This window comes from Somniosus microcephalus, chromosome 10 (genome assembly GCF_052327205.1).
Source record: "Somniosus microcephalus isolate GS21.2 chromosome 10, FLI_Smic_1.0, whole genome shotgun sequence".
Classification (NCBI taxonomy): domain Eukaryota; kingdom Metazoa; phylum Chordata; class Chondrichthyes; order Squaliformes; family Somniosidae; genus Somniosus; species Somniosus microcephalus.
Genome location: NC_140996.1, coordinates 190,077,967 through 190,099,884, shown reverse-complemented (window position 1 = coordinate 190,099,884; position 21,918 = coordinate 190,077,967). Strand labels below are relative to the sequence as shown.

General features: G+C 45.0%; 1 protein-coding gene across 3 annotated transcripts in view; it reads right to left on the bottom strand.

Moving 5' to 3' along the window:
- Positions 1-21,918, bottom strand: part of LOC147111942 (neurobeachin-like) — a 1,011,877-nt gene that overhangs the window by 551,052 nt on the left and 438,907 nt on the right. For all 3 annotated transcript variants that reach the window (XM_085999351.1, XM_085999350.1, XM_085999349.1), the window contains 3 exons: positions 19,610-19,740; positions 10,565-10,672; positions 842-1,010 (listed from right to left, as the gene is read on the bottom strand). In XM_085999351.1, coding sequence (XP_085855477.1) covers positions 842-1,010; positions 10,565-10,672; positions 19,610-19,740 — 408 coding nt within the window. The remainder of the gene's footprint in view (positions 1-841; positions 1,011-10,564; positions 10,673-19,609; positions 19,741-21,918) is intronic.

Below are 21,918 nucleotides of genomic sequence, written 5' to 3'. Positions count from 1 at the left end.
AGTATGACAGTACTTAAAATGTTTGAATGTCTAAAACGCTGCATTTTTTTCTAAATCATCATTCCAAGATTTTTGTTGAAAGGAAACAGCTTGCCATTATGCAGACACACTCAATTGGGAAATTTTGGCATGATATTGAAACTGAACTAACCATACCAGCTTAAAAATGTGATATGATCAGCTAACAAAAAAAAACCACAGCAAGGTCAGCAATCTCCATCAGTGCACCGGCATTCCTCTTTCCCTTCTTCCTCTCTACCCGTTATCATTTACAAACTGTGTATTTGAAAATGTAAATTGTACAAGGAACATGTATGAGCTTTAAGCCCTGCAAGCTCCTAAGAACTATAATGTCGCTAACTGAAATGAACTAGAACTCCATTTGTGTCTATCCACAAATATATCTATTTCTCTAGATCTCACCAATTCAGACCAAATTGTAACTACTTCTGGTTGAGAGGCAGGCATGGTATTACTTGCACTACTGGGTTTTATATTTTGTAGCATCTGAACATGGCAACAAAGAATGATTTTCAGATTCAAAAGATTATAAGATTTTTGTGTGGACTATTTTGTTGGATGTTTAAACCATCCCATCAAGTAACCAGATTTTGAAAGGTTTGCTGCCTCTTTAAAACAAAATTTAGCATTTATTGCATATGTAGTGCAAATAGTAGATGTTGCACAGTATATTATTTTTAAACACTTTATCATAATTGTACAGTATTATAAAGAAACTCACTAAACCCATGTTAACGGTAATCTTCTGGTCAAATATATCACCTTAAAACAAATAAATGGAATAGTGAAGCAACAAAAAAAGGAAACTTAAAACACTAACCTGTACTTGTTGGTGAGTTTATTTCCTGCCGAATATTTCGACTTATCTGGCTTCCAGATCTTGCAATTTCACGTTGTGGTTCCAGTATGTCTCTGTATTTTGATACCATGAGTACAGAGATAAAGTATACAACAGCCAAAGCCAAAAACTGAGCCTGTTTACTGTCATCCTATTAAGAAAAATTGTCAATGAGTTACAACTCAAATAGGAGAGGATTTAAAGTAGCAAGGCAGGGAGGCAGAGCAAATCACAATTTTAGGGTCAGTAGGGCGGTTTTACAGAAGTTGAGCAAGATGGTAAATTAAATAGGCAAGGGAACCAATAGTAGGGGAAGAGAGAAGGGGAAAGCAATCAACCAAGCAAGTTGTCCATATACCTATGTTGGGAGTATATAATAATAAGAGAGGAATCAGAAGCACAAATCCATAACATGATAGTAAATATTGAGACCTGATGGCTGCCTGGGCAAGATTGGGAATTAAATCACATCAGGAGATAGGATTTTTAGCAAGGATAAGGAAAATAGGAAAGGAGGAGGGTGACAATATTATCAAAGACACCACCATGGCAGTAGAAAGGAGAGATCTACATGACAGCAGGTGGCGTCACTATAGATAATGTTAAGCAACGATAAAGGCTGAATTGCTATTGGGAGTACTTTATACATCTCCTGTTATGACTTAACATGCATATGCAGATTAGGAAGGCCAATAAAATCAAAAATCTGGTAATAAGGGGAGATTTTAACCTCCATAAGGATTGGGAAAGAAATAGCAGATCAATAGGGTAAGGACTAGGTTTAATGATAGCTTCATAAAGCAGCATGTCCTTAAATCAACAAGGGGATGTGTGATACTTGATCTAGTTGTATAACAGACCATGAATACCAAGTTATTTGTTAATAAGAGAGTATCTTGGGAATAGTGACCATCATATGTTTCAATTCACTATCAGGCTTGGGGAGCAATTAACTAAAATTTGGGATTTCAACAAAACTAAGGGCTGGATTTTGCGGGGGCTCAGCGGGTCCAATCAGTGGTGGGTCGGGTGGGAAAGTGTTTTTTGTCCCCAGCGGGTCGGGACCCCGCTGTGTACCTGCTACCACGTGCCTTTACCAAATTTCGGGTCTGTCAGTGCTCAGCAGACCCGGCACGCAGCAGCGGGGGAGGCAATTAAAATCATTAGTGGCTTGTGTACAGGCAGTTATCAATGTTTTTTCCCAGCTTTTTGGATTTGACAGGTAGCCCACTGGTTTCCCGCTGTGCCTAGACCTCGTCTGTGAAGCTGAGGCGGGAGGTCAGTGGGCATTGAACTAACTGATGAGTTGACAGCTTCAAATGTCAAGTCAAAGCTCCCAGCTGATTGAGACATGTTTCCTTAAACACTAGCTTCTCTAAACTGCATTTCCACTACAGATTCAGGATGCTGCAAGTCTTTACACACGTCTCCATCCAATCTGACGTCATTACCTCACCCACCATTGACAGATCTCTGCTGTCAACGCTACTTCACCTGCCATCTATTCCATCAGCATGGGTGCCCTTGAAACTCTCTCACCTTGGTCCTCAGAATGCCACCACGATCAGCCCCAACACCAGCATCATCAACAACACCAACCTTCTCCGCAATCAACTGATGCTGCACAGGACACAGGGCATCAGCACCCGACCACTTTGCTACCTGGAAGGCCGGGGATGGCCTCATTATTGCCAGTTTTTTTTTTATTCGTTTATGGGATGTGGGCGTCACTGGCAAGGTCAGCATTTATTGCCCATCCCTAATTGCCCTTGAGAAGGTGGTGGTGAGCCGCCTTCTTGAACCGCTGCAGTCCTTGTGGCGAAGGTACTCCCACAGTGCTGTTAGGGAGGGAGTTCCAGGATTTTGACCCAGCGACGATGAAGGATCGGCGATATACTTCTAACTCAGGATGGTGTGTGACTTGGAGGGGAACTTGGAGGTGGTGGTGTTCCCATGCGTCTGCTGCCCTTATCCTTCTAGGTGGAAGAGTTTGTGGTTTGGGAGGTGCTGCCGAAGAAGCCTTGGCGAGTTGCTGCAGTGCATCTTGTAGATGGTACACACTGCAGCCACGGTACGCCGGTGGTGGAGGGAGTGAATGTTTTTTTAAGATGGTAGATGGGGTGCCAATCAAACAGGCTGCTTTGTCCTGGATGGTGTTGAGCTTCTTGAGTGTTGTTGAAGCTGCACTCATTCGGGGAAGTGGAGAGTATTCCATCACATTCCTTACTTGTGCCTTATAGATGGTAGAAAGGCTTTGGTGAGTCAGGAGGTGAGACACTCGCCACAGAATACCTAGCCTCTGACCTGCTCTTGTTGCCACAGTATTTATGTGGCTGATCAAGTTAAGTTTCTGGTCAATGGTGACCCCTAAGATGTTGATGGTGGGGGATTCGGCGATGGTAATGCTGTTGAATGTCAAGGGGTGGTGGTTAGACTCTCGCTTGTTGGAGATAGTCATTGCCTGGCACTTCTGTGGCGCAAATGTTACCTGCCACTTATCAGCCCAAGCCTGAACGTCGTCCAGGTCTTGTTGCATGCGGGCACTGCTTCATTATCTGAGGAGTTGTGAATGACACTGAACACTGTTCAGTCATCAGCGAACATCCTCATTTCTGACCTTATGTTGGAGGGAAGGTCATTGGTGAAGCAGCTGAAGATGGTTGGGCCTAGGACACTGCCCTGAGGAACTCCTGCAGTGAGGTCCTGGGGCTGTGATGATTGAGCTCCAACTACCACAAACATCTTCCTTTGTGCTAGGTATGACTCCAATCAGTGGAGCGTTTCCCCCACCCCCGATTCCCATTGACTTCAGTTTTACTAGGGCTGCTTCATGCCACACTCGGTCAAATGCTGCCTTGATGTCAAGGGCGGTCACTTTAACCTCACCTCTGGAATTTAGCTCCTTTGTCTATGTTTGGACCAAGGCTGTAATGAGGCTGGGAGCCGAGTGGTCTTGGCGGAACCCAAACTGGGCATCAGTGAGCAGGTTATTGGTGAGTACGTGCCACTTGATAGCACTGTTGATGACACCTTCCATCACTTTGCGGATGATTGAAAGTAGACTGGCCAGATTGGATTTGTCCTGCTTTTTGTGGACAGGTCATACCTTGGCAGTTTTCCACATTGTCGGATAGATGCCAGTGTTGTAGCTGTACTGAAATAGCTTGACTAGAGGCACGGCTAGTTCTGGAGCACAAGTCTTCACACGATAGCCGGGATGTTGTCAGGGCCCATAGCCTTTGCTGTATCCAGTGTGCTGAGCTGTTTCTTGATATCACGTGGAGTGAATCGAATTGGCTGAAGACTGGCTTCTGTAATGGTGGGGACCTCAGGAGGAGGCCGATATGGATCATCCACTCGGCACTTCTGTCTGAAGATGGTTGCAAACACTTCAGCCTTGTCTTTTGCACTAATGTGCTGGGCTCCACCATCATTGAGGATGGGGATATTCATGGAGCCTCCTCCCCCCATTAGTTGTTTAATGGTCCACCAGCATTCACGACTAGATGTGGCAGGACTGCAGAGCTTTGATCTGATCCATTGATTGTGGGTTCGCTTAGCCCTGTCTATAGCATGCTGCTTCTGCTTTTTAGCATGCATGTAGTCCTGTGTTGCAGCTTCCCCAGGTTGGCACCTCATTTTTAGGTACGCCTGGTGCTGCTCCTGGTATGCTCTTCTACACTCCTTATTGAACCAGGTTTGGTCCCCTGGCTTGATGATAATGGTAGAGTGAGGGATATGCCAGGCTATGAGGTTACAGATTGTGTTGTAATACAATTCTGCTGCTGCTGATGGCACACAGCGCCTCATGGGTGCCCAGTTTTCAGCTGCTAGATCTGTTCTAAATCTATCCCATTTAGCACGATGGTAGTGCCACACAACACGATGGAGGGTGTCCTCAGTGTGAAGATGGGACTTCGTCTCCACAATGACTGCGCGGTGATCACTGCCACCAATACTGTCATGGACAGATGCATCTGCGACAGGTAGATGGGTGAGGGCGAGGTCAAATAGGTCTTTCCCTCGTGTTGGTTCTCTCACCACTTGTCGCAGGCCCACTTGGCGCTGTACACCCTGGCTGCCACATGATGTGCCAGGTTGGCAGCACCCCACAGTAACACCATAAAGCATCCCTACAATGCTCAAGCCGTTCCTTTCACACTCATCACCATTGCGGGGGTACCGTTATGTCTCACCATTCACTGCAACTCACTAAGCCACTTCCAAAGGTGCATACAAATCTGTCCAAGAGTGCAACGTGTTGAAAATAAAGATGTCAATGTTTGACTCCACATTAACAGAAAGTTTGCATGAACATTGCATAAAACACCCAAGTGCCTACCCTTGTGTGTTGTTCCTTGGTATGATTGCACTAGGATGAGGGTGAGTGAGAGGTGTGGCTAGTGAGATAGGGATGTGATAATGTAGATAGAGAGGGATGGGTGGAGGAGCAAGGTAAGCTGGTGTGAGTAAGGATGTGCAGGAGTAGGGTAGGGAAGGCAGAGTGACAGGAATGTGATGAGAGGCACAGCAGGATGAGGCTGAGTGTGGCTTTGTACTAACGTTTCGTGATCTACCGAGATCATTGAAGCATTTGCGGCACTGCACCCAGGTCCTCCTGACCACATCCGTGCTTGTGCCCTCCTCTGCAATGTGCAACCAGGCTGTGTTGATCCCCTGAGGAGGACTCTTCCGTCCATGGGAAGGGAAGAGGGCCTCCCTGTGTGCTGTGACTCCCTGCATAAGCATATGGAGGGAGTCATGGGAGAGCCTGGGTGCAGCCCTGCACCTCTGTGCAGTGCTTGTCAGTGTTTGCAGCACCTCAATGCTGTAGAACACTGACAGCACAAATGTCAAAATAAAGTTGGTCATGGTCCCTTTAAGGAACCCAGCTGATGACGTGTCATCAAATGAAAGCACCAGTCCTGCTTCCTCTAATTGGCCGGAAATGCGCTGGGCGGGCTTAATAAGCCCAATCAAGGGAAAATCAATTCAGAGGCTGGGATGGATACAGCAGCGGAGTCGGGACCCGCTACCGACGTCACCCGCCTTGGTTCGTAAACTCGCGGCCTAACTTTCAAAAGTTGAGGCAAGTTTTGGCTAGAAAGAGAATGGAAAAACTAAAATCTACAGACCAACAGTGGATCCACAAAACAAGTATATACTGTTGAAAGGCAAAAGGGGTACTTCCTAGGATAATGCAACCATTATCCTAGAATGTAACCAAGTGTTATTAGGACTAGTATTAATCAAACCGTAAAGGCTTATGCAAGGGCAAAGAACAATGGCAAAAATCAAAATTTGAGATTACAAAAAGCAACAAAAGGAAACAGAAAATACGGAGGGCAAAGAAATATTATGGAAAAAGTTCCAAATACAGGAAACTTTGTGTTATCCGGAGGCTAAATGTCCGGCAAGCTCGAGCCACCGGCAAAAATCAGGAGCCGTTTTGTTAGGTTTTTTTTCTTCTCGTGGTTTTTTTTTCTTCTCGTGGCTTTTTTTTCAACAGTCAGGCTCCTCAAAGTCTCTCTGAAGCTGTTGCTAAGTGACAGAGACGCTTCCAAGGTACGGCCGACTGTTTAGAAGCTGCAGTGTTTGTTGCCAGATACGGAGCTGAAAAGCTCCGTATGCTTCAACATTAACGCTGGTGTGTCCGGCAGTTTTGAGGCAACGGCAACAGTTCAGTCCCATCGGTGCCGGATAGCACAAAGTTTCCTGTAATATTAAAGGTAACAGCAAAGGCTTCAATAAGTACATCAAGAAATGAGAGTGATAAAGAAGGAAGTGCCCATTAAAAACAGATTTAGGCATGGCAATGGCTAAATTAATATTTTGCTTCAAACTTCACAGTAAAGGAGGATATGATATATGATATTAAGGTAGTTCGAAGAGTAGAAGTTTGTGAAGCAGAGAAACTGACAAGGATGAATATAAACAGAAAAATTGTAATGGATAATAGTGATTTTGAAGCCAGACAAAAATCCAAGGAATAGACAGTTCTCACTGAAAAAATAGATGAAGAAATTTGGGATGCATTAGATATAATCTTCAAAAGTTCACTGGATTCATGGATCGTACCAGAGGATTGGTATCCAGAAAATGAAGAAATGATTTATATTGTTATTCAGAAAATGAAGAACTGATTTATACCATTATTCAGAAAATGAAAAAGTGCCAAACCAAATAACTTCAGGTCAATGAATTTAACATCCATAAAGGGAAAATTGATTGAATCTATCATCATGGACAGAATATGTGAGCATTTGGAAAAGTATAAGCTGATTAGGGAGAATAATCATGATTTTCTGAAAGGCTAATGGGATGCTGGACTTCATCATAAAAGGTGCCGAATGGAAAAGAAAGGAACTGTTACTGTAATTATAGGCAATGCCGATTGGACCTCATTTAGAATATTACGTTCAGTTTTGGGCACCTCATCTCAGGAAAGATATACTGGCCTTCAAGAAAGTCTAGTTCACCAAGATAATGTCTGGGATTAAGGAATGAGAATCAGGATAAACTTGGGTTATAGTCGATTAAGATGTGGAGGTTAAGGGATGATCTGATCAAGATGTTTAAAATAATAAAAGGAATTAACAAGGTGGATACAGAATGACCCTTTTTGTAATAGGAGAATGCAGAACAAGAGGACATTATCTTAGAATTTGCGCTAAACAAATTCACCAAAAACTTCTTCACACAAAGGATTCATGGATCGTACCAGAGGAACACACTGCCCCAAAAGGCCTTAAATGCAAAATCAATGGAAATGTTCAAAGGGATACAAGTACTTTCTTGTTAAGTAAGGGTATTAAGGGATATAGAGAAAAAGGGAAGGGATTGGGACTAAAAAGAATGAGCTGCCATGGCTAACAAAATGGGGAGCAGGTTGAATGGGGAAAATGATCTAGTCCTTATGCTTAAATAAAATGAAAATATTATTTGATTTAATAATGGTTTTATATGATAGTAGAGAAGCATACTTGTATGGTTTCGAGCAACAACTTGCATTTTTATAGTGCTTTTAACATAGAAAAATACCCAGGTACTTCAGATAGGTGTAATCAAACAAAATGGATACCAAGCCAAAGGAGGAGATATTAGGTGTGACCAAAAGCTTTCTCCAAAAGAGTTGGATTTTAAAATGGACATTAAAGGAGGAGAGAAAAGTGGAGAGGAAGAGGGGTTTAGAGAGAAAATTCCAGAGTGTGCGGCCTAGACAGCTGAAGGTCGCCAATTGTGGGGTGAAGGGAGGGTCAGATACACAAGAGGCTAGTGTTCTGGGGTGGAGGGGGTTATTGGGCTGGAGGACGTTCCAGAGATAATAAGGGAGTGCAAAGGGGGCCAAAGACGATTACTTCGGTCATCCCAATGTTTAGCGGGATTGGGTTAAAGGTCTACCACAACAAAGATATCTTAAGGAGCAGGGTCCAAATTCATTTGCCCGAAATTTGCAGTCAGTGGTGAAGCAAAGGCATTCGGTGCTGGCCCTGAAGAAAGCTGCCCACAAAGATCTCACGATCTCTGTGGCGAGAAGTTTGCCTTTTTCGACATGCAAGTGATTTCAGTCTAATATAGTGGGAATTCCTACTGCAATGCTGCTGTGACGGCAACAAACTGTCTAAGCAGCCAATCACAATGCAGTATTCTCACAGACAGGGAACCAGGAAGTGAAGAAGTAGCTTTTATTCAGACTTTTAAAAAATGTTACAGAGAGCAAAACAAAGATTGGGGCTCTCAAATGGGGAAAAGGTAAACCTGAAATAAATATGAACAAACTTAAAAATATAAAAAAACATTTTTTTTTAAGTTTCTTAAATTTTTAATTTGATCATAATGGAGAAATTTGACACGCCACAAAATTAAAATTCATTTTTCAGGGTCATAACATTTGCTTAGCAGTCAATACGCTGTTAAAATCCCAATTACACCTAATCCAACAAGGCCTAACTTTTAAAGGGGTATTTAACAGCGACATTACCGTGGAAAAGCCCAAGTTTTCGTCAGTTTAATTGATTGCCAGCTGTGGGAGGCGGGAGGCCACAGCGCAGCCAGTGACGGAGCAGTGAATGACTGACCGCAACTTCAGGATATCTACGTTTAGAAGCACATGCGCTACATCCTGAAGTTGCAGTCAGTTTAAAAGGGTAATAACAGCTGTTAGTTCACCATTATTACCCACCGCAAATTCCAGGCCATTGCTAATTAAAAAACTCAGGTTGTTTCAACTGAACCAAGACAAGTGTAAATCAGAAATACTTCAACTTTATTTTGCTGTGCACTAAATATTTTTAGTCAAGAATAAATGTAAATACAATTCACACTTAAGTGCTTAATGTGGCAAAATGTCCTAAAGTGCTTCACAGGGGGAAGGAGGAAAGAGAGAAGAATTTGAATACTGAACAAGAATTTGGAGGAGACATTGGGAAAGTGACTTAAGTAAAAGAGATCGATTTTGAGGAGGCTTTTGAAGGTGAGGAGTGATGAATCATAGCAGAAGGGTTTTGAAAGAGTATTCCAGATAGCAGGACCACGATGGCTGAAGGCTCTGCAACTGGTGATGGAGTGGAACAGAAGTGCACAGTTGTCCAGATTCAGAAGAGCAAAGCGTGAACGTTGGGCTGGAGCAGGTGGCAGGGGTGGATTGGGTGAGGCCAGGGAGGAATTGCTAAATGAGCACAAGAATTTTGAAATCAATGTTTTGGGGATGAGGAGCCAATGGCGGTCTGTGAGAACAGGAATGAAGAGTTGACACTAACTTTTGATAACGAAGTTCATAATTTGAAAATAATTCAATTAATAAGAAGCAAAGCTTCAATGTTATTTGCAAAAATAATGTCTTATATTATTTAATCCAAAACAAGTCTTGAATTATATAGACAATAAATCATGAACCTAAATACTAAGCATACTGAATTAAAATACTATCTGTAGTTTTAACATTTTCCTTATCCATAGTTTTCTCTTTTCACAGATACCACTAGGAAGAGCTATTTTTTTGGAAATCATGTTCTGCCACTGAAAAGCAGAAATACATAAGTTTGCTTTCTTAAAAGTAATAAGACTGACCAGAAATGCTGGAAAGCAAACTAAAAAAAGGAAATTATATACAGTAGGACAGTCAGTACCTGAAAGAGTAAAATAGGAGTGTTTCATTTTAAATTATCAGAATTAACAGGATTTTGTTAGTGTTACAATCAAAATATTAATCTATCTTTCTCTTTCACATGCAGACCAAGCTATTGTGTACTTCTCTCATCTTCAGCTTTACTTTCCCACCCATCACACTTGTAAATATTCTGAATAGCTTCAGAATGTTTTAATAACCTAACTTACTTGTCACCTTAAGGAACCAGAAAGTTTTAGAAGTTTAATTAAACTGAAATATGTATTTTCATTATTAGAAGCTGCAGCTTTCTGATGCAAGGCAAATTTTTCCCCATTGCAGCTATTTTTACAGAAAAATACTGAAATGTAGGTAAAATACGAATAGAAAAGCTTGTTAAATGTAACAGCTTCTTTCTTCGTCCTTTCATTTAAGAGTCTGTAACATTTTGTTAATTTATAATTTCAAAATAAAACTGCAGTAACTATAGAATTCTGAGGTGAAAATTATTTCATCTGTCTTTGCATTACCTGAATTAAATAATTTAACTGCAAAACTAACAACCACAACAGAGCAAATTAAATAAAATAAATAATTACCACATCACGAAAGACAACAGCTCGTAAACGGTTAATGTCCACATCTTGCAGTAATCTGTCAGGATCCTTAATTGGAGAAAGGTTACCAGTGACATTTTCAACTCCAGTCTGAAAAAATTGAGCACCTTATTAAAATACAGTTGACTCATACTATTTTCTCATTTCTAAAGATGACGCTTAGAAAGTATTTTTGCAAGACTGCTCCTAGCGCAAACCATCACTAGCACCAAGCATGGGTCATAAAATTGGGGTTAAAATGTTGTAGCCCCATTTTCAAAACGGTGTTCAACGGGAGTGGACGCTCACAAAATTATCCTCTTAGAATCTAAACAGACAAACCACCATGGCATTTGAAGAATGCATGCTAAAGTTATTTTTAGGAATGATCTAAAATTGTACGGGTGTGTGAACATTCACTTTAACTATACAATAGCTGAAGCTAACCAGAATTATGGACTTCACTTGCATCTATTTCCTCAACCTAATACACAAAAATGCAAATGATCTATATTCATTCAAATATGCAAGACGATATTTCTTGCAATATGTTTAAGCTCGATCATCACAGAATTTTATCTTTCAAAGAAGAACAGAGCCATCTATTATTTATGAAGAAACAGTGACTGGTCTCCAGATTCTATCAGTACTGCACCAGTGGTAGTACTATAAATGTATCTTTAGATGACACACTGAAAATACTGCATCCACATGCCCCCTCTGCACCAGAGGTAGAAATCATCCGGTGCCCACCTCCCCTTTACTCCCCCAGCCCCGCCACCCCCACAGGCCAAAAATAATCCACAAGCTTATTCTCCCCCCCACCCTCTTGAGGTAAACTCTCTTTTGCCTCTTCCCCTCATCTACCCCTGACACTTCACATCTCCATCACAGCCCTTCTTTCCCCCTTCCAGCACTCCTCTCCCCCATCCCTCCATACTGTCTTCCCCTCTTCATAGCCCCTTCCCTTCACCAAACCTTCCTCCGGTCTTCACTTTCTCCCCACCTTTCCTCTCCCCTTTTCTTCCTCCTGTCATCTCTCCCCCTCAACTTCCCACCACTCTGTGGCCAAATTTGGCTCTAGAACTCCCTCTTATTGAGGCCAAAACCTTTCCCCAGCAGTCCCACTCCCCCACTGAGGTCAAAATAGTCCACTGGCATCCAAGGGCAAAACAGGCTGTAGACACCGTCACCCCCACTGAGTCCTTTCCATTTCCCCTCCATTTGCCTATTCCTATGCTCTCGCTCCTTCCCCTTCCTCGCTACTTCCCTTCCCCCAAAATCCCATCCCCCTGCTTCCTCATTACATCCCAAGCCACTCCATCACCATTCCTCCCTTTCTCGCCCCTATATCGCTCCTCCTCCCCACTGCTCTCCTCCTCCTTCCCATCCTCTGTTCTCTGCACTCCTTCTTCTCCCCTATTCTCTCCCTCCTCCTGAAAAATCTTGACTCCGTGTGAAATACGACATGAAATTGGCCAGTTATTTCAATAAAAGTACTTAAAACAAAGAAATTATCTAAGTAGTTTCAATGAAGCTAATTCAAAAATTCTCTAAGTTATCTGAAATATAAACAAGGGGTCATTTTGGTGGAATAACAAGTTGGAGCAATATGAAGTGTAGTATGTGGACTTACACTTGTGATTCTGCACAATGATCTCAGCTCTAATAAGGAAGAGGAAATGTTTAATGCTCCAAGAAGAATAGAAAGGAAGCCATAAGATGAATCACAGCAGGCCAACTCAAGAGTGGTACTGACAGATAGCTGGCAACCGTAATCTATTTGTCCCCCACACCACCACAATAATGGTGTATAGCTTGGGGGGACCTGAAGTGAGGGGACGAGGATTTTTCAAAATGTAATAATGAAATGCAAACAGCCCATTCAAAGTGTGACAATATGAAAGACAAAAGGTTTGTAGTTAGTGGCTTAAATGCTTGACAAATGTGCAGGGAACATGCATATATATCCAACAACAACAGCTTGCATTTATATAGCACCTTAACATAGTTAAACATCCCATGGCGCTTCACAGGAGTGGTATCAAACAAAGTTTGACACTGAGCCACATAAAATGATATTAGAACAGATGGCCAAAAGCTTGGTCAAAGAGGTAGGTTTTAAGGAGTGGCTTAAAGGAGGAAAGGTAGAGAGGCGGAGAGGTTTAGGGATTGAATTCCAGAGCTTAAGGCCTAGGCAGCTGAAAGCACGGCTGCCAATGATAGAGTATTTCCATGAAGTATAATAATACGCAAGTAGATTGTTTAGCAATTGTGATTTGAGATTATATATAAAAAAGAATTGTTTGCATTAGCATTTATTAAATATTTTAACTTGAATACTCATAGTTAGATGATAATGCAGTTGGTAACCAAGGGTGATGTTTCCCACAAAAGGTAGTTTTTGTCTAGCCTGATGAGGTAAAATAAATATACATTCAAGTTGATCAGTTTCCCTCTTTTTCTACTGATAATGTGCCAGTATAAAAGTACGTACATATGTGTGTATTTATTATTTAGTACCCAATCTTTTCCTTTGTATTTCAGTGTATTGGTGGAAATTTGAAGACCAACTAGAAATTGGTTTCATCCTGACTGCATCTTGTATTTTTTGAGTCCTTTTTGTCATTGTGCTCAGCAGGGCTCTAGTCATTCTCACGACCTAAAGAACAGATGGTGGGTGGAGAAAGCGCAGGAGATCCAGCAGCTAGCCGACAACCACGACGTGCGTGGATTCTTTAACGCAGTCAAGACCATCTACGGCCCAAGCACCCAAGACCCTACCCCACTGCAGGCCAAGAACGGAGAGGTACTCATCAAGGACAGGGAGGCAGTCAGTGCCCGCTGGAAGCACTTCGAAGATCTCCTTAACCGCAACTCTGTCTTCGACGCGACTGTCTTCAACTCCATCCCACAGCATGCTACCTATCACCATCTCAGCACAACCCCAGCCCGGCATGAGGTTGAAAAGGCCATCCGACAACTGAAGAACAACAAGGCCTCAGGAGCAGATGGAATCCCCACCGAGGCACTAAAGCATGGCGGAGAAGCACTCCTGGCACGAATTCATGAACTCATTTATCTTAACTGGAAGGAGGAGAGCATGCCAGGGGATCTCAGAGACGCCGTAATTGTGACCATCTTCAAGAAAGGTGACAAGTCCGATTGCGGTAATTAAAGAGGAGTTTCCCTGCTGTCTGCCACAGGGAAAGTCATCACAAGAATCCTCCTCAATCGCCTTCTCCCAGTGGCCGAAGAGCTCCTCCAAGAGTCGCAATGCGGATTCCGCCCACTAAGGGGCACAATGGACATGATCTTCACCGCACGTCAATTACAAGTGAAATGCAGGGAACAGCACCAACCGCTGTTCCCTGCATTTCATGTCGTCGAATTACAGTATGCAGATGACGAAGTCTAACACCGCCTTCAGTGTGCCAGTGCAGCCTTCGGTCGCCTGAGGAAGAGAGTGTTTGAAGACCAGGACCTCAAGCCTGGCACTAAGCTCATGGTCTACAGAGCAGCAGTGATACCCGCTCTGCTGTATGCCTCAGAGACATGGACCATGTACAGCAGGCACCTCAAAGCACTGGAGAGGTATGCCCAACATGGCCTTCTTTGATCTCACAAAGGCCTTCGACACTGTCAACCGTGAGGGATTATGGAGTGTCCTCCTCAAATTTGGCTGCCCTCAAAAGTTTGTCACCATCCTCCGCCTGCTTAACGACGACATGCAAGCTGTGATCCTGACCAACGGTTCCACCACAGACCCAATTCACGTACGAACCGGGGTCAAGCAAGGCTGTATCATCACACCAACGCTCTTCTCAATCTTCCTTGCTGCAATGCTCCATCTCACCCTCAGTAAGCTCCCCACTGGAGTGGAGCTAATTTACAGAACAAATGGGAAACTGTTCAACCTCCGTCGCCTCCAGTCTAGATCCAAGGTCATCCCATCCTCTGTCGTCGAATTACAGTATGCAGACGACGAAGTCCAACACCGCCTTCAGTGTGCCAGTGCAGCCTTCGGTCGCCTGAGGAAGAGAGTGTTTGAAGACCAGGACCTCAAGCCCGGCACTAAGCTCATGGTCTACAGAGCAACAGTGATACCCGCCCTGTTGTATGCCTCAGAGACATGGACCATGTACAGCAGGCACCTCAAAGCACTGGAGAGGTATCGCCAACGCTGCATCCGCAAGATCCTGCAAATCCATTGGCAGGATAGGGGCACCAACGTCAGTGTTCTTGCTCAGGCCAACATCCCCAGCATCGAAGCTTTGACCACGTTTAATCAGCTCCGATGGACGGGTCACATTGTCCGCATGCCTGATACGAGACTCCCAAAACAAGCGCTCTACTCGGAGCTCCGGCACGGCAAGAGAGCCCCAGGTGGGCAGAGGAAACACTTCAAGGACACCCTCAAAACCTCCTTGAAAAAGTGTAACATCCCCACCGACACCTGGGAATCCCTGGCCCAAGACCGCACAAAGTGGAGGAGAAGCATCCGGGAAGGCGCCAAACACCTCGAGTCTCTTCGCCGGGAGCAAGCGGAAGCCAAGCGCCGGAAGCCAAGCGCAGGCAGCGCAAGTCAACCCAAGCACCACACCCATCCGCCCCTTCAACCACCGTCTGCCCCACCTGTGACAGAGACTGTAGGTCCCGCATTGGACTCATCAGTCACCTGCGAACTCATTTTTAATGTGGAAGCAAGTCATCCTCGGTTCCGAGGGACTGCCCAAGAAGACGACGCTAGCCATCTGTTCTAATGCTAATTAGTGACTGAGAGAAAGCTCTCAGAAATGCCCACATTAATCAGTCTGGTGATTCTCGGTCTACTGTACCTAAAGAAAATTCACATTTGAATATATAGGGGTATAAATTCGTCTTGGTGACTTCAATAGAAAGGAAAATCTGGAGGGGTATAAAACAGGCTGCCCGTTTGCTATCACTTTTTTCTCTCTACCGTCTAAACCAATTTTACCCCCATAAAGTCTATTGGTTTAAAAATAAGGAGGCAAAGGAATAAATACGGAGAGAAGAAACTGAAATTTGACATTAACATACAGCAGGGTGAGAAAGGACATTGTAGTCTCAAGTGCTGCATCATGCAGGAGCAGATTTGCAGTCAACAATACTCCACACATTGAGTTCCTGACATTAGCTGTACTTTTACGAGCAAGTGTCCAGTGGTGACAAGCTACTTTTCCAGCGAAAAGAAAAATTGGAGAGCAACCCTTTCCTCCAGCTTCTCTTATATGCTGCCTATTGACCAGTTTTTAAGCAGCATTGATGAAAGCCTTGGAGGAGATCACCTGCTCACCCTCTTGGCTGAGGATAATGTCTCTGCACAGAGAGACTCAAAAAATGAAAATAATCCTTTCTAACTGCTTAAAAGATAATGGGCTAGAAATTCACTTTGGGCCCGCCAGCTGGCTTGCGCCCAAAAGTTACCGCTGCGCGCGGAGCCACGTACGCCCGCCGGAAATTCAGTTTCAGCGCCCCAAGTCGAAGCCGGCCGCAATTCAAGGGTGTGGCCGCCCCCGCTTGGGGCGCTGAAACTGAATTTCGGCGCGCTAGGTGCTGCAGCGCCACCCGCTGCGGAGCAGCAGGCTGCGGTACTGCAGGCCTTCCTCCTTCTCTTAAGGGGGAGGTGCCTGCAACTCCAAGATCGCCGCTCGCTAGTGCCAGCAAATGAGCCCGGCACCACGGAGAAGTGCCGGGCTCCCGGAAAGCAGCCGGCAATGCCGCGGAGGGGGGGGGTGGTGGTGGAGGAGGCCGGGGAAGGAGGTGCGGGCAGGCGGCCGCCGAAAAAGCGGCCGGCCGCACCTCCGCCTTAACTCGCCCCAATAAGGCTGCAGGACGGCCCCGGTTGCTGAACGTTGTTTGCGGCCGCTGCGGAAGAGGCGGCCGCAACTAAATATGGGGGTCGGGCCGGTAGCGGGGCGGAACCGGGGCACTGCGCACACCGATGACGTCATCGGTGTCGGCGCAGCGCTACCGGCTACCGCCGCCATTAACGCAGCGCTGAATATCAGTGCAAGCTCCTCTAGTGGCGCAGAAGCCCTCTTTGGGCGGAAACTGGGCGCAAAGCCCACTGAATTTCTAGGCCAATAAATTTTAAAAAAAAGTATTAGGCCTAGAAATTGGGTATAGCCCCGCTTGGGGCGTAGAATTGGTGCAGCGCAAAGTTTATAGCCAGACGCAACTTATCGCCACCTGGCACGATATTGGGTTGCATCGCCCCTAAAGGTGATTGAGGCGCGAATTCAGGCGTTACACGGGACTCCTAAGGCGCTAAACGTCTGGTGCAACCCGATATCGGAGCGGACGGGCGCAGCGCAGGTGCTCTCAATTACCGATGACCACGAGGCTTCCAGGCGCCGGCCAGCTCTTAAAGGGGTGGGTCAGTCAGCTTCAGCATCCACACTCTGTGCCTTGTAGGCCTCAGAATCGGCGCAGGCCCTTCTCTGGCGCTAAAAACTTGGACCAGATGGAGAAGGTGAGACAGAGAGCAGAGCGCTTCACCAATGAGGCTCTGGAGCAATTGGTGGCCGCAGTGGAGCGCCGGCGAGATGTTCTCTACCCAGACAATGGCAGAAGGCCGAATCATAAGGACTACCGACGAGCTTGGAGGGATGTATGCCAGAGGGTCAACTCCAGCAGCATGGTGACCAGGAGCCCTGTCCAATGCAGAAAGAAATTCAACAACCTCACTCGGGTCGTGAGGGTGAGTGTTGTTTCTGCAAACTTCTGCATCCCTTCATTTGCACCTGATTTTATGGCTACAGGGTGGGCTGTGCCCCATTGGCCATCTGCCAGCAAGCACCCATGGCCCTTTCTGGGCAAACACATGCACATTTGACTCAAGGCGTCATGTAAGGGCTCTTGCACCATGGGGGGCATGAGATGATCACTCAGGGCATCATGTAAGGGCTCTTGCACCATGGGGGGCATGAGATGATCACTCAGGGCATCATGTAAGGGCTCTTGCACCATGGGGGGCATGAGATGATCACTCAGGGCATCATGTAAGGGCTCTTCCACCATGGGGGGCATGAGATGATCACTCAGGGCATCATGTAACATAACTTCCCCTCCTTTCCCCTGCAGTCCAAGCTGGCGAGGATTCGCAAAGACCAGCTTCGCACCGGTGGAGGACCTCCACAAGTGGTCACGCTCACGGATCTCGAGGAGAGAGTCCACCAGATTCCTGGAGGACGTCTGAGTGGTCCTGTAACCACTGCAGCTGCCGACCCCATTGTCGACAGCGATGGTAAGGTTCTCACCTTTTACAACAGTCTCCTTCCACTTGATCCCCCCGCCAGCATGCTTTCTCACTGTGGACCCATGTCATAGCCTTGCCGCAATCTGGCATCCCTTGCTGCCAAGCTGTCCTTTTGCTAAAGCCACTCTTCCACCTCCCTGCTTTCAGATGCTGCGTCACCAGCTCGGGAGCCGGGCTCTCAAGCTGCCAGTGCCAGTGCCTCCGAAAGCTCAATGAAAAAATTACTGTCCAACAGAAGGTCAGCAACTCTCTCCAGCAACGATCAGAATGGCCAGCCCAAATGGCTGCAGCTTTTATACTAGTGCTGTCCCCTTTAAAGAGCACCCCCCGAGTCCGAGAAGGGCCTGGGAACGCTCCATCCAACTGTCACTAATAGCGCCAAGCGGAAAGGTTGTGGGCGCCACCGAATATCCGGTCTGGGGTACCAAAAAGGTGTTGCACACTGAAATGACGCCATGATCTGCCTGCGCCCGCGGGCGCGCGCAAAGTGTTAGCGCCAGCGCTAAAAGGATACTCAATATGGGAGGTGGCGCTATATTCACTGTGCCCGCCCGAAAATTGGGTAACGCCCCAATTCTCGGGCTCTTTCGCCGCTAATCGCTGGCGCTACCAACCGAATTTCTAGGCCTTAATGTTTTGATGTCTTTTTTCAGTGATCCCCATTCATACTTTTGACAGGTCTATCTGTCAAAAGTATGAAGGGGGATTCCCTTCTCCCATTGGCTCGCCTGGCCCACGTGATCCCAGGGACGCTTGCGAACCGCATGCGCCCCTGGGATGCGTGGATCCTGCGCATTTCGTAGAGCAGAGGCCCAGGATCGGAAATGGCCAGACCTCGGGAGCCCTCAGGTAAGGGTGTAGATTTTTTCCCGACAGGAGGCATCTGCACGCAGGAAGCCTCCTATCGGAAATTATAGGCCATTAAATTTTCTAGAATCACAGTGATCGGTTTTTTGCCTCACTTTCCCTAAGCCACTGCTGGGATGTAGCTGGGAGGAGGTTGGGGTCTTCAGAGGAGGTTGGGGTCTTCATTCATTGCAAACGTCCCAGAGTGGCTCCATTCATTCCAATGAAGACCAGCACTTCACTCTGGTTTAGGATCTAATCTGAAGCAACGTGCGCATGAATTGCTCTCTACTGGCTGAGTATGCAACAGTAATTGAACAAGCTTGCACTGTTATATATACCATTGTACACTGAATCAGAAATTAATTTGCCTGACTAGGAATCTAACTTTCTACATTCCTGAAATAATCAAGGATTATAAATAAAATATAGTGGTTAGAAACACTTGCTTGTTCGTAGCCACTGATATAGGCATTGATATGCTAACAGTATGCCACTGAATGTTTAGATGTGGGTTCTCTTCTATGAATCTTTACACGGTGAGTTCCCCATTAGCCAGGTTATCTGAAGATGAAAAAATAGCCAGCCTGTGCTTTGTGCACTGCCTAGTGGCCAACTCAGGGTAGTGTTGACAGAAATAGTCACTTGCCCACCCTGTTGAACAGTCTGATATGTGATGTCGGAATACCTAGAGTTAAGTAAGACAATATGCAAAATTGGAAGAAGGGGAAGAAATTAAAGTATACAGAATTTGTTGAACTGTTATTCACACATTTTTTAATTTATTTAATGAAATGGTGCAATTTGTAATGTGTAGACCACAATGGGGTGTTTTTGGTCCCATATCAAAAATGGCAAGCCAGCTTTTTGAGACTAAATGAAGAAATATAGTATACAATATCTGTCTTATGTTGCGTTACCTTGGCTGCATTGGATCCTGTTATGCTGTGAAGATTCTCTTGGGCCTTGTTACTAGCTAGTGAAGTCTTTGTAATCCTGTCCCTTTGCCTCTGGCGACATTCCAGGCAATTTCTCACAGCAACACAACAAACTGTAAGAGCACAGTTGGGCAAAATTATTAGTACAATAATTTCTTTTCCTATTTGACTCATAACTTTAAAACTTACAAAACAAAATACAGAAAAGTATATCACTTTTTGTGCCATGCGGGCACATGCAACTGGAGCTTCAAAATCCCAAGGGAGAGGGTTCTAAAATTTCAAACTAAAAACAAAGCTTGACATTAATGGCTGTCCTAAGGACCTATTTGTAAAATTTCTGACACCAAGGTGCGAATGTACTGAATATCATCCTGCCAAGAGAAACATTTTCAATTATCATTACTTGTGCATGGATTCATTCAGCAGTGCAACATTGGTAAATTTTCTGAGGTAGGTTAAACAAGGATCAACAGAAAGGATCAACATCGTGTAAAAATAAGGTGGTGAAGCTAAAGTACTGAAGATAAAAACATACTTTGTGTCAGCTTGGTTCAGTTGATAGCACTCTCCTGGACAACATTCAGGCTTGGCTGATTAGTGGCAAGTAACATTCACACCAACCACACAAGTGCTAGGCAAAGACCATGTCCAACAAGAGAGTGTCTAGCCACTTCCCCTTGACATTCAACGACATTACCATCGTCGATTCCCAAACCATCAATATTCTGGGGGTCACCATTGACCAAAAACTGAACTGGACCAGCCACATAAATACTGCGGCTACAAGAGCAAGTCAGAGGCTGGGTATTCTGTGGCGAATGTCTCACCTCCTGACTCCCCAAAGCCTTTCCACCATCTGCAAGGCACAAGTCAGGAATGTGATGGAATACTCTCCACTTGCCTTGGTGAGTGCAGCTCCAACAACACTCAAGAAGCTCGACACCATCCAGGACAAAGCAGCCCGCTTGATCAACCACCTTAAATATTCACTCCCTTCACCACTGGCACACCATAGCTGCAGTGTGTACCATCTACAAGATGCACTGCAGCAACTTGCCAAGGTTTCTGCAACAGCACCTCCCAAACCCGTGACCTCTACCACCTAGAAGGACAAGGACAGCAGGCGCATGGGAACACCACCACCTCCAAGTTCCTCTTCAAATCACACACCACCCTGAATTGGAAATATATCGCCGTTCCTTCATCATTGCTGGGTCAAAATCCTGGTACTCCCTCCCTAGCAGCACTGTGGGAGCACCTTCACCTCACAGGCTCTAGAGGTTCAAGAAGGCAGCTCACCACCACCTTCTCAAGGGCAATTAGTGATAGGCGATAAATGCTGCCCTTGTGAGCGACGCTCACATTCCATGAATGAATTAAAAAAAAACTCTCATCTCTGAGTCAGAGGTTGTGGACTCACTGCTACAGCACTTAAGCACATAATCTAGGCTAATGCTTCAGTGCAGTATTGAGAGAGTGCTGCTGTTAGAGATTAAGATTGAGACAAAGTAAAATAATCCATTTGTATTAAGTTCCATTTTGTTATTAACCTCTATAGGTGAAAAACTAAACCTAGAATTCTGCAAATGGTGAACAGTACAATTTCTGCACAGAAGTCGTGAGCAGCTGGCTTCTGGGCCAGGCTACACATTGTTTACATACAGAGCTTAAGCTATTGTAACTATCCAAACTCAACTATTCCAATACTCTGCTGGCCGGCCTCCCACCTTCCACCCTTCATAAACTTGAGGTCATCCAAAAAAAGTCAGGGTAGTGGGAAGTACCGAGCAAGGTGCCCTGGGCTCAGTGTTTGGACCATGACATTTTCTAATTTTCATCAACAATTTGAATTCAGAAACTCAATGCAAATTGATCAAATTTGCAGATAAAACCAAACTAGGAGGGGCAGTGGAATCGAAGCAGGTAGCCCAGAAATCATAGAATGGGTTGAACAAAATATGTGAGCTGAACAATGACAGATAAGAAAGAATGCAGACAAATTTCAAGTGCTGAATATAGAAAGGAAAATGTCCAACTCAAGTTACTTGTTGAAGTAGCTACGTTGGACACAAGAGACGCAGGAGTTTTAGAAGGCTCAATGCTCAACATATCTAAGCAACACAGAGCAGTAAAATAGCATGTTGTACTATGTAGACAAAACAGTAGAATAAAAGTCAGTCATAATCAAACTGTACAGTGCTCTGGTCAGACCATACTTGATTACTGTATCCAGTTCTGGTCACTGAGAAACAAGGAAAACATTCAAATGATGGAAGCAGTGTGGAATC